The sequence below is a fragment of the Nuphar pumila genome, chromosome 13, assembly GCF_984573655.1.
Source record: "Nuphar pumila chromosome 13, dmNupPumi1.hap1.1, whole genome shotgun sequence".
Taxonomy (NCBI): Eukaryota; Viridiplantae; Streptophyta; class Magnoliopsida; order Nymphaeales; family Nymphaeaceae; genus Nuphar; species Nuphar pumila.
In genome coordinates, this window is record NC_143261.1 from 20442604 (window position 1) to 20456305 (window position 13702).

The window sequence follows — 13702 nt, forward strand, 5'->3', positions numbered from 1 at the left end:
TCCCAGTGTAGTACCGTGTTTGAATATTAGGCCCATCAGGGTTGGAACTGGGTCTTCAGAAGAATCAAAACATGGACTAAGCAACCTCAGCAGGCTTGCAAAAGGACCCAGCCCAGCCCTACCTGCCAGGCTTGGTAGGCCCTGTATCCACCCAAACCTGAAGGCCTTTTTTGCATAATCAAACTTCCAAATTCCAATTAGTGGTAGGCTCTGTTTGGGGTCCGGTGTTGGAGCAGAGATGAGAGGGGTGATGGGCATGAAGATGAATTGGGTGCTGGGAGTAGAGTCGTCAACTACGACCTCGTGAGAATGTAGTTCAAAATAGGGAGACAGGAGGCCATCTCCACTTTCATATCCACCCCCATCACCAAAATCCAGGCTCTAAACAGCGAAAGAGGTACGGGATTCAGTGAATCTCCATCTCCCTCTCAAGTCTGGCTCCCAAACAGAGCCTTAGTACATGTATTCATTACCCGTTAAGAGAAACAGCCCCTACTGAAACAAAGATTAGCAAGAACTGATGTGCAAGGGATCAAGTAACATTGGTTCCATTTAACACTTGGACTATTTAAAGAAACAAATTATTTGTACAAGTATACATGTTAATTCTGTTATGATTTGCCTAGTAGACTCTCTAGGTACAAGTTGAGAATATATCTAGATGCAGACTGCACATCCAATCTCTTTTCGCTTGGCTCGTACTTCCCGTTCCGAAGTTGATATCTGTGTGTAACTGCAGAAATGGTGTAGTATTTCCCTTCAATTGTAATGGACTCCCCACACTGCATATTCTGTCCAGAAAAACAAACATTAAGAGGTTAAGAATTATTCACAGTTCATAAGATAATATTAACAGGCAAGCTTTCTTTATCTATTCTGCACTCGCTTTGAGCACTTCTTTACAAAGCACTTGATCCTATGTTATCCAAACATATGGGAGTTCATGTCAGACACGGATAAGCAGCGTTAAGCCCAGTGGTACTTGAAAAACTTTATAATACAAAGGACAGTAAAGGATATATGGATACTGAACTATGAAGAAAAATAGGCTAATAAGAGCAGCAATAACATCCAGGGAACTTTTAATATTACATACATGAAGCAACTCTTAAACTCGTTTAACAGATTTTGTAAGAACTCGACTTTTCTTGGTGATCTAATAAGCATGATATAGGTAAAGAATAAAAAGTAACATAAGAAGCCATGTGCAAAGAAAAAATAGACTACAAGGGAACATTTAGTCAATTATTTCTCTCACAGAATAAATCCAATGTGCATTCTTACTTGGTAAGAATTGAAAGTTTGTGTATTGGTGAGCAAAGCCCAAGAAGAGAAAATTCCATGTGAAACTATTAACTAATATGCTTCCTAGCACACATTTGTTAAATTGCTGACTACAAGATCACCGTGCTTTACAAAAAACGAAGTAAAAAGCCATTATTAACTACCACTAATATTAACTAGGTTGTAAGGGGAATCGTGAGAGAGTGGATCAGGTCCAAGGGCCTTGGATGCCGTCCATCAAGAAAGCGAGTGGCATCCAAAACCCCTCAAAAAGGATGGATCCCACCTGGTTGGGCCTTACAAATTTTTTTGATGCCGTTCACTTCCTAGATGAACAGCATCAATGACTGAAAAAATGGACGGCTAAAATTCATCCAAAAAAAGAAGGGTTTGGTACATGGGAAAATTGGTTCCTCCCAACAGTCCATATGTTGTGGATAGAGATGATTTTTTATGTTTCAAGCTTTGTTTGGTAAATCTGAACCTACAGATGTGTTCAGCATATTCCATTTGCTAGGAATCAACAAAATATGATTTTATGAGTCTTTAAACTTATAAAAATTCGGAGTCATCAAATTTTGAAGCCTCATAAAAACCTGTTCACTTGTCATAATTACATGATTCAAGAGTCTATTCCTACCAATCAGACCATGTAGATCACATCTGTAAGGTTAGATTCCCAAAAAAGGAATTAAAAAGTTGAAAATTAAGGCTATCCACACCCTCCTACTGTTGAGAGGAAACAATCACTCATATATTGGGTGCCGTGCAATTTCATGATGGATGGCACCAAGGTGCCTTGGACAGTTTTCTGTCCAAGGCCCCTTGGACCTGATCTGCTCTTGAATCATGAGGTCAATATAACATGGCTAAAATTTTCAAACCAAGAATTGTGGTTTTTTTCAGCTCATGGGCAGCTTTGATGAAACCAATGACTTTTAAGGATCACCTTCATTATAAAAATGTTGTTTCTCTACATGTGTTTCCTTTTTATTTTACTATGAGCACATTTAAGTAGCAAATTGATGAAATATCCAACATTAAATAATGCAAGTGAGAAATAAGATGAATAGTAGAAACACTGAAAATCACAATATAGCATAGTTCATGCTCCTGGATGTAATCTTCAGCTACAAGATTAGCTTTCATGAGTTCAATAGCCTCATCATGTTTTGCTATCTGATCAGGTAAATACCTCTATATCAAACAACAAAGTTATCAATTTCATGAAGAGCAAAGCTACCATTCAAGGCTGTGATCTATTGTTTACATGCTTAAACATAAAACAAAAAGTTCATATGAATTTCAATAATTAATTGTTAGAAAGGATTCAAAGGACATTAAACGCCACTTCAATCCATTTAACCTGATAGAAAGTTTTCCTTTCTTTTGTTCTTGCTAAGGCTCTGTTTGGGAGCCTTGCATCGAGATGGAAACACTATTTCCATGCATTGCCAAAATGTGATGTGGATGGAGTTGCCAAAAACATCATATTGTGGATGGTGTCGAATCGTGGTATTGGAGCTGCAAACTCCATCCCCAATGAAGTGTTTTGGCACCATTACTGCTCCCAAACAGTAGAGAGCACGAGAGCACTGGCAGAAATTGCAATACGCCTCCGATTCAAGGCTCCCAAACATAGCCTAAGTCTCTCTCTAGTTTCCTGGGATTTAATAAAAAATCTTACTAGATGGTAGTTATAGTTTTCACGAGAATAGCACTCTACATCTTCAAGCATTTTGCAGCTTGGACGTTTTAACATTATATGGTACATAATCAAGGAACATGACATGCTGAATCAAAGAAGATATGGCAACAGCACTGCAAATGGCATGATCCTTATATCACAGGCTTATTCTCAGCAGCAAAATTATCCCTCAAGGAGATTCTTAGGATGACCATGAGAATAGCATCTTCAGAAGGTATAAATATATAAAGGGACCTCAAAGTATTGATGACCTAGCTTCTGCATGCATATCCCGATAGTCCTTGACAGGAACGGGCATTCATATGAACATGAACAGAATCCTCCTGAACGGACCTACAGATGAGTTATAAAAGCTGCATCACAATTAAATCAATTATATAAATGAGTCTACAAAAGATGTGCATAATACTTTCCCAACCAAATGCAGGACTTGGTCTATAAGAAACGAAACTTGCACAGTAGAGTGCAAAGAAGCTATATTCTTTCTTTCATTCAATAGAAAATAAAATGGATACAACTTAATATAACGGTTACAAGAGAAAAGGTAATAAACACGGCTATGCGATATACATGGCTAGGTCAGTAACGATTATCATATGGTTACACGGATTTTACAAGATGATGATAACCAGTTGGTTACACGGGTTTGACGAGATAACATTTGCTTTATCATGTACATAACTGCATGGTAAATGCGATAAAGATAAACGTGCCTTCATGGTACATGGTAACAACATTTTAACACTCTCCCTCAAGTTGGGCTTCCCGAATCAATCATACCCAACTTGCTTCATAGCGTTTGAAACGAATCTCGACCCAAAGACTTGGTGAACAAGTCTGAAATTTAATTTGTTGAGGATATAAAACGGATTTGAATCTCCAAGCTTTGGACCTTGTCACGTATAACATGACAATCGATTTTGATATGCTTGATCCTCTCATGAAATACGGGGTTGGCAGCTATATGCATGGCTGCTTGATTATCACAGTATAACCTCATTGGATAATCATGTGGAATTCCCAAATCTACAAGTAGGCTTTTGATCCAAGTTAATTCACAACATGCAAGTGCTATGGATATGTATTCTGCTTCGGCAGATGATCTAAAAACGGATGTTTGCTTCTTTGCCTTCCACATGATAGGGCTTAATCCAATCATTACGCAATACCCACTTGACGATCGTCGAGTCATGGGGCACAATGCCAAATCTGAATCACAATACCCGTTGATCTGGAGTTGACTATCCGAACGAAGTAGAATACCATAACCTGGCGTCCCTTTCAAATATTGCAATAGCATAAGCATGGCCTCTTGATGCAGTATCCGGGGTTGATTCATAAACTGACTTAACATGTGAACCTATGTCACACGGACTCGGCTCCAAGGTCGCCGCACCCGCGTCGACACGCACCGACACGGGTGCGGACACGGGTGCGGCTCGGACTCGGTCAACCCGACCCTGGGTGTGGTCAACGCACCCAGGGTCATTTTGGTCCATTTTTTGGAAAAAAAAATTTGAATTTTTTTTTTAAAATTTTCTGGGCTACAGCTGTAAGGAAAAAAACCCATCACAACTAAAAAAACCTGTACACTTTCAAGTTTTAAGTACAGAATGGGCACAACTCAAGTTTTTGTGGTTTTCTCCTGTATGAAGAAAGTGAATTATTACAGTGTATGAAGAAAGTGCCCAAAAGTGAATTATTCCTGTACGAAGAAAGTGTACAGAATGCCTTCACAACTCATCACCTGTCCCCTAATGGGCACAACTTTGACCGAGTCTTTATATATATATATATATATATATATATATATATATATATATATATTATTTTATTTTTAATATATATATATAGCCGAGTCCCCGTGTCCAAAATTTTTGAAATTGCGCCGCACCCGTGTCGCACCCGCACCCGCACCCATGTGACATAGATGTGAACTGAATGAAAAATATAAGGTCTCGTTATGGTTAAGTAGATAAGTTTTCCGACGGTCTTTCGATACTGGGTTGGATCCTTAAGAAGCTCGCCATGCTCATTGTTCAACTTTAGATGTTGCTCCATAGGAAAATCACAAGGACGTGCACCCATATATCCCATATCATGAACAATACTCAGTGTATATTTTTGTTGTGACAAGAATATCCCTGATTTTGACTGCGCCACCTCTATTCCCAGAAAATATTTTAATTTTCCTAGGTCTCTCAACTTAAATCGGTCATTGATAAGAGACTTGAGATGGTTCATTTCTCCAAGGTTGTCACCGACAATAATGATGTCATCAACATAAACAACTACAAATACCTTGCTGTCGTTGTTGATTTTTGAAAAAAATGAATAATCTGAATTTGATTGTAAAAATCTTATTTTCTTGAGAAGGTCGGATAATTTGGAGAACCAATTTTGGGATGACTATTTAAGTCCATAAATGGATTTATTTAATCAGCAGACAACATGCTCCCCCTGTCGTGAGAATCCCGATGGTAACTTCATATAAATTTCTTCTTGCAAATCCCCATGAAGAAATACATTATTGACATCTACTTGAAATAGGTGCCAATTGTATATTGCTGCCACAACAAGAATGCATTTGATTGTAACTACCCTTGCAGCAGGGGCAAATGTCTCGTTATAATCCACTCCTTTTGTTTGGGTATAGCCCTTAGCAACTAGGCGTGCTTTATACCGTTCAATTGATCCATCAGACTTAAATTTAACCTTGTATACCCATTTACACCCAATTGAGTCTTTTCCTGGCGGTAGGCTAGTGAGCGTCTAAGTGACGTTCTCCTCTAATGCTCGAATCTCGACTTTCATGGCTTCTTGCCACTTTGGATCTTGTATGGCTTGAAAAAAAACTAGTAGGCTCTGGAGTTTGAGTTAGACTAGAAAGAAAAAGCCTTATGGGAATGAGAAAAAAATTTGTCGACAAGATAAAAAGAAACTGGATAATGTATACATTTTGTCCTTACAACCCCGTCACTCAACGAACTTGATTTGGAATTAGGTGTAGTCAGAAAACATCGATAATCCTTGAGATGTCTAGGCGAAATTCGTAATCGTAAAGACCTACGAGGTGGAATATCAAAAGGAGAAGAAGTCGATTGTGCTTGAGTATTTGGATTGTCAGACTCGATTGGATTCTCATTTGGATCTGGATTGGGTGGTTCTAGAGATTGTATATGTGCATCAGGGGTATCTTGGGAACAATCTTGATTGGGAGGGATTTTTTGAAAATCTTCCATAGACACGTCGTGAACAGGTAGAGGGATAACAATATTACCATCATTTTGGAACTCTTTTTGACTTTTGAAAGGAAACTCAAACTCATTGAATTTGACGTCTCAGCTTGTGAAAACCTTTTCATTTTCTAAGTCATATACCTTGTATGCTACTTGCCCATAAGGATAACCTAAAAAAATACATTTTGTAGTATGCACATCAAACTTGTAGGTTTTGTAAAGGTTACTGGCATAACATAGGCATCCGAAAGTTCTTAAGTGATCATATTTGGGAACATGTCTATGTAAAATCTCATAAGGGGTTTTATCTGAAATGGGATGAGAAGGCAACCGATTCAAGAGGTAGGCAGCAGTCAAAATACTTTCTCCCCAAAATTTCAGAGGAAGATGAGCTTGAAAAAGGAGTGCTCATGCCATATTAAGAAGATCACAGTGTTTGCGCTCAACTACCCCATTTTATTGGGGCATTGCGCCGCAACTACGTTGCCTCTCTATCCCTTTTTCTCGTAAAAGATTTTTAAAATCGTTGGAAAAAAAATTGCCCCATTATCAGATCTAAGTTTCTTTATTTTGGTTCCAAATTGAGTTTGAACGATGGTTAAAAAATTCTTAATGATACCATATATTTCAAACTTATATTTCATAAGATAAACCCATATTGATCTTGAAAAGTCATCCACAATAGTCAGAAAATAGTGAGCTCCAGATAATGATGGAACATGATATTCACCCCATATGTCATAATATATTAACTCAAAAATAGATTAAGACGATATTGAACTATTGAGAAAAGACAAACGAGATTATTTGGATATATGACAGACAGAACAATCGTGCACTTGTTTGCAAGGATTAACACAATTTAAATTAACTAAGGTTTTCAAATGAGAATTGGAAACATGCCCCAAACGACAATGCCAAAGTTCAGATTTATTGGAAATCAAGGAAACGGTTACAAGCCTGCTTTCATCAAGGATATAAAGACCATTTGACATCCTACCCGTTCCAATCATGTTCATCGAGTGACGGTCATGCAAAAAACAAGATTCACTGTTAAAGATTACATTAAAATTTGAATTCGAGGGGAGTTTGGCAACATATATTAAATTGAAGTTGAAGTTGGGAACATGAAGGACATTTTTCAGAATGATATTAGGAGATAGTGTTACGGTGCCAATGTGAGAAACAGGAACCTTTGACCCATTCGGTAAACTAATCGGTGGGCAAGAAACGAGAGTAGGATTATCAAGGTTAGATAGCACATGTGTCATATGATCTGTTGCACCAGTGTCAATGACCCAAATGCCTTTAAATGAAACACAAGTTATTAGTTTTGGAGAGTTACCTGCAAGATTTACTTTGGGCTCAAGAATACTTTGGTTGGACTGATTTATGAACTCGTTGGACCGGTTCATGAATTCGACAAACCTTTGGAAAAGTTCAGGCTTGGAGAAGCTATTCGCGGCATTGGCCTTAGGCCTTGATTGTTCATTAGAGGTGAACTTGTTTGGAAATCCCACCAGCTGATAGCACTTAGATTTTACGTGCTCAACCTTACCGCAGTGATCATAATGGGGCGTGATCTTGTCTGATCCCTTGTTGCCATTCTTTTGAGATGCTCGCTAGGCTGAAAAGTAGTAGCAACAATAGATTCGGATGGAACCGTGATATTTAATTCGCAATGCCTTTCTTCTTGGATGATAAGCGAGTATGCTTTGGCAATAGTGGGTATCGGATACATTAAAAAGATTTGGCTCCTAATATGGTTATAGCTTTTGTTCAGCCCCATCAAAAACTGCATTAACCTGTCTTGTTGCTACATGGATAGACTTCATGGCACCACAAGTACATTGCGGTAAGGTAACGTAGGAGGGCAACTCATGTCATAATCCTTTGAGTTTGATAAAGTAGACTGCAACTGAAGAGTGTTGTTGCTTGCAATTGATGATTTGTTGTTGAATTTGATAGATTCAGGGAGCATTAGATTGGGAGAAACTCTCTCTCAATTCAGACCATACTTTTGCTACCGTTTGGGCATATGTAACGGTCGAAGATAAGTCCTTATGAAGGGCATTCAAGATCCAGGATCACACCATATTGTTGCACCTTTCCCAGGAAGTAACTAGTGGTGTTGGTTCAGTGGGTTTAGAGATGATACCATCCACGAACCCCATTTTGTTCTTCGTGCTGACCATCATGCCCATCGCACGACACCATATAGTGAAATTTTTCCCTGTAAGGGGCTGAAAAACTAACATGATACCCGGTGAATCTGCGTGATGAATATAATATGGATTTGCATGTTCTTCTGTGTTGTTCCTTGGATCAGATGAATTCGTTCCTTCCTTCGATATGGCAGATAGCAACCATCGGTTTTAAAACCATATAAGAAACGAAACTTGCACAGTATTATGCAGAGAAGCTATATTCTTTCTTTCATTCAATAGAAAATAAAATGGATACAACTTAATATAACGGTTACAAGAGAAAAGTTAATAAACACGGCTATGCAATATACATGGCTAGGTCAGTAACTATTATCATATGGTTACATGGGTTTTACAAGATAATGAGGGTTTTACAAGATAAAGATAACCAGTTGGTTACATGGGTTTGACGGGATAACATTTGCTTTATCATGTACATAACTGCATGGTAAATGCAATAAGGATAAAGGTGCCTTCATGGTACACGGTAACAACATTTTAACATGGTCAAATTCACAACCTTGACAGGTTGCTGAAGATAGGAAGTAGGACAATTCTTGTTGTTACGACTCATGGATGTTTCAATGTTAAATAAGGAATGCCAAGAAGAATACGGAGTTTTGAACATGAGAAATCGTTTGGCAATGTGGGTGTGGATTAAACAGACCCCAATCTGTCGTTACTTGATTTAGTCATACTTATTATCACTCCAAATGACCAACAACGTTCATTCTTCTCAGAAAGAAAACCACAATTATTTAACAATTTGCTTTCTTCTTAGGGGCATTTGCAAATCTTATGAAATTGGGTCTTTAAATGTAGAGCTTATTTCATAAGCTTGGTAGACAATTACAGCAAAGTGACAACAGCTCAAGACATGGATGGGTGATGAAGATATCAGATATGTCTCTAGCACACTAATAAAACAAATAAACGACCCAAAGAACGAACAGAAATCATTAAAGCAACAATAATAACGAGAAGAAATGAATGATTCTCACAGATGGGAAGCAACGAACACCCAGATTGGTGGGAGGTGGGGTGATTTCTACAACATGGTAAGGATGTCGATCGCCACCATCTTTCTCTTTCTCTCTCCTCTTGCAGAATACGCGGATTTCACTCGACTGCAACACCCACATTCACCAATATCCCAAACACCAATTTAGTAGCACTGTGATATGCTTCAAAACTATCACCAAACAAATGCACTAACTGAAGGTACCAATTACCAAAGAAGAAGAATATGATAAGAAATACCTTGAAGAATAGAGCTCTGCCACTCGTTAACGCCATTCGCTCTCTCTCTCTCTCTCTCTCTCTCTCTCTCTCTCTCTCTCTCTCTTGCTTTGTATTCCACGGTTTGTAGGAATGAGCCTGATTCGTAATGTAATTACACGAATATCCCTCATGGGGGCATGGCTCAGGTTCATTTTATGGGTGATGGATCGATGCATCTGGATATCCGATCCGGATCCGATATGTTATTTCTGGATTTTGTTAGATTAAATTGTTTTGGGGATTCGGGCCAGTATTTTATATCGGGACTAATTCAGAATCAGATAAAAATCTGGTCCAGTTGCATTATTTTCATGTAAAGAGTTTGCATTATTATCACATATTTTGCATCCAAATTCAACCCCATCTCATCTGATACGGACTCAGACTCAGATCTACTATTTGCATTTCGAATACAAATACAGATTTCACATGATCTAGCCCGCACTCAAACCGTTTGGACCCCTACTCAGACTTAACCACATTACATCTGCCCAATCTTGTTGGGCCAAAACATGATCTTACAAATCGAGGAGTACAAATGTTCAAATTGTGATCTTAATTTTTTATATTATGTTAGACAATGTTCAAGTTTCCATTCAAGAGTTTGGACCAAACGCAAACATGGATCTGAACCGGTAGTGGTTGGCCTAGTTTAGGACCAATAGAAATCCAACTTGAGCCCAAAATAGTGGATGGCCCCTGCTGCCACGCCTCTGTGGTCAGTCAAGCTCGGTGAGCTACCCCTCACAAACTCAGTATGTGATCGAGCCATATATGACTGTCGGTGGCAACTAAGGATGCAAATATTGAATCCATTGTTCTCATGGCTTTGGCAAATCCATGTACATGTTTGGGGCAATTGCCCCAAGAAGGGTTGGCATAGTCGGCAGCTAAACCATAGCTGCTAGATGGGTAGTCAAGGTTCGGTTTTTATAGGTGCCGCCCTAATGAGCAAGTCAATGCATAGCATAGGCCTATGGGTCAAAGATCCTAACCTCGGAGTTTTATGCTATTAGCACAACGATCATAGGTATAGCAGGCTGAGCCAGCACAATCAAGTCTTTGTGCCGGGTGCAGTTTCTTCGGGTTATAAATTCAAAAAAAAAATTTGTTGGGGGCAATTTTAACTTTCTTGGGGATTTACCACTTTTAACCTATTGTCTATTTGGAATGCCACCTTAAAGCAGCATTTAGGGCACTTTGAAAGAGAGAAAAACTCTAGTAAGAAAAGAAAATTTTGCTTATGCAAGTTTTTTATAAGAGAAGTTTTCTAAAACAAAGTTTTTTATTTGTTTGTGTAACATGAGAAAAACAGAGTGGGAAAATATAGAAAAACCAGAGATAGGAGGAGGATGGTGGTGGGTAGTGGTGAGATGGATAGTGGTGGTGGTGGTTGAAAGTTTAAAAATAATTTTTCTGTTGGTAGGTATCAGAAAATGTATTTTTTAGAAAAAACTCTCTCAATAAAAAAGTTTCAAGGAAAACATTTAGAAGAGCCTTAATAAAATAATAAATTAATGAAACCAAACATGATAAACATGTATCCAACAAAAAGGAAATGCTTGGGAAACACATGGGAAAAGTGTTTCACATAGTGTAAAAAATGTGTGTTCCCTAGGGCCATAATTTGATTTACATTTTTTTAAACATTTAGAAAACACAGTGTTTCCTGTTTTTCAAACGGTTTTGCTGAAAATGTGTTTCTCATCTTATAGCATTTGCCCTAAAGGGGTTTGGTGTAGTGGGATGGGGCCTAGGTTTATAGGCAGGCAGTCTAGGTTCAAATCTCATGGGCATCACACTTTGTGCAAACCTAAGCGTGACGACTCCTTGAGAGTAAGGGTAAGCCCACAGAGTTTTACACTGTCATGACAGTGATCGTAAGCAGAGCACAGAGCTAGGTCTCTAATCTTGAAGGCAGTTTCTCAGTGTAAATATAAACAAAAATCTTCTTATAGCATTTTCAGTAACCCTTGACTCTCACCTATGGTCACAAATATAGCCTATATTTTTTTTAAATATCATGATTTTATTATGATATTATACAAAAAATTATAATAGTTTCATCTTATTTGAAAAATATCTCATTTTTTCAAGACATTAATGCAATTATAACATTTTTGTAAAGATTTGATATATATATATAATAAATATATTTTTTATTTTTACATTCTTATGACTCAGTACCAGATTAGCGACACCCAATTCAGTGGCTCAGGTGAGTCATGGTTTTATATTTAATTGTTAAAAATAAATAATAAATATATATTTTATAAATACAAAACGTTTCAATTTGGATATTTACTTGAAATATGAACTTCTCTTGGCTATATATATATATATATATATATATATATATATATATATATAGAGAGAGAGAGAGAGAGAGAGAGAGAGAGTAATGCATCCGTGCCTATGACATGGTTCTAAGTGAAACGTACTATCAGATTTTTTTGTATTTTTTTCAAAATTTTGACAGTACAAATGTGTTCAACATTATTGATTTGCTAAAAATGAAAACTTTTTTTTTTAAAGCAAGCTGGGGTTAGACAACCCCTACCAGTTATACAACTATACCATTGGGTTTTGAACCTGCAACTTTCCAACACAAGGTGAACCACACTAGTTGCTCCTATGAGACAAACTGAGCCCCCCCCCTTTGTAGAAGTAGACACTCATGCATTTTGGATAGAAAAATAGTATTTGACGCCTCTAAAACTTATGAAAATTGTACGTCATTGATTTTTAAAACTTTCTAAAAACACATTGACCCATCGAAATTAAATGCTCTAAAAACTGATTCCTATAAAAAACAAACATACAGATCACATTTGCAGTGTTAGAATTTTGAAAAAGTCCCAAAATTCACAAATGCATGTGTGTGCGTGGGAGGGGAGGCACGGGGTAAAAATCACCACGTTAAACCAAAGAAAAGTAAATAAAACTTGATTGGCTTGGCCGAGTCAATGTTAAGGCTCGACTGAGTTTAGTCCCTACTCAAGTCAAGTTAATTTCTTAACACAGTTAGGTGCCCACAAGAGGCAACTCAGCCGAGACACAAGTTGACTCACCAAGTTTGCTAACTATGATTTTTATAATATTTTTTTTTTGTAAACCATTAGATTTTTTTTTATTATCATTAGATTTTTTCTTGCCGATATCTGTCAGAAAATGAGATTTGTGACTGCCAATTAATATGAGGGGTGTTGTGGTAATTGTTTGAAAAGCGAGAGGCAGTTTTTCAGCAATCCAGTGATGGAGAGAGAACAGTTCCGTACTGTCTTGGAGCCCGATACATATGCTCCCGTAGCTTAACGTTGTTGCTTCTCTTCCACAATTGTGGAGATCTTTTTTATTGTTGTGGTCCTAACGGCTCGAAAGTGCCACGTCAGCTCTTTGGTCAATGGCTTGGTCCCTGATTACAACGAGAATTGGATCTGAATCTAGACTTTAGATTTGTGATCCGAAAATACGAAAAAAGCAAATGCATTCAACGATGCCTAAGCGATTTTAAGATGGGTTTAGATCTTACTCCATTTTATTTGGCATGAAGTTCAGGTAGGATCCGAATGGAATTGATCCATGTCCATCTGAGATTGGATTCATAACTGTTGGGTGGACAAAAATCCCAGAAGGGTTTGAATTTCTGGCTACCTTTTTTTTCTTCTTCTGAATGACAGAGAACCCTCACTGAGAACCGGGTCACTTAACAAGTCCGTCCCTCTGCAAGGTAAACCCCACATGATGTCATCGATACCTGAGCTGAGAACTGAACTGGGTCACTTCTTGCCACTTTTTTTTTTAAAGGCAAGCTTGGGTTAGAACGACCCCTACCAGTTATACAATTATACCATTAGATTTTGAACCTGCAACATCCCAACATAAGGTGACGTGCACTAGCTTAGGGATGGCAGTGGGGTGGGGCAGGAGACAAGGTCTCCACCCCCGCCCCGCCTCAAGATTAGAACCTCCATCCCCGGTGG

At 38.1% G+C, this 13702-nt stretch overlaps 1 protein-coding gene across 1 annotated transcript; it reads right to left on the bottom strand.

Moving 5' to 3' along the window:
* Positions 1 to 521: 521 nt before the first annotated feature.
* Positions 522 to 9746, bottom strand: LOC149818025 (uncharacterized). Its single transcript, XM_089985081.1, has 3 exons — positions 9699 to 9746; positions 9440 to 9565; positions 522 to 791 (listed from the first exon to the last, which is right to left on the bottom strand). Exons 1-3 carry the CDS (start codon positions 9732 to 9734, stop codon positions 612 to 614), a joined length of 342 nt encoding a protein of 113 aa, XP_089841207.1. The 5' UTR covers positions 9735 to 9746; the 3' UTR covers positions 522 to 611.
* Between the last annotated feature and the right edge of the window lie 3956 nt (positions 9747 to 13702).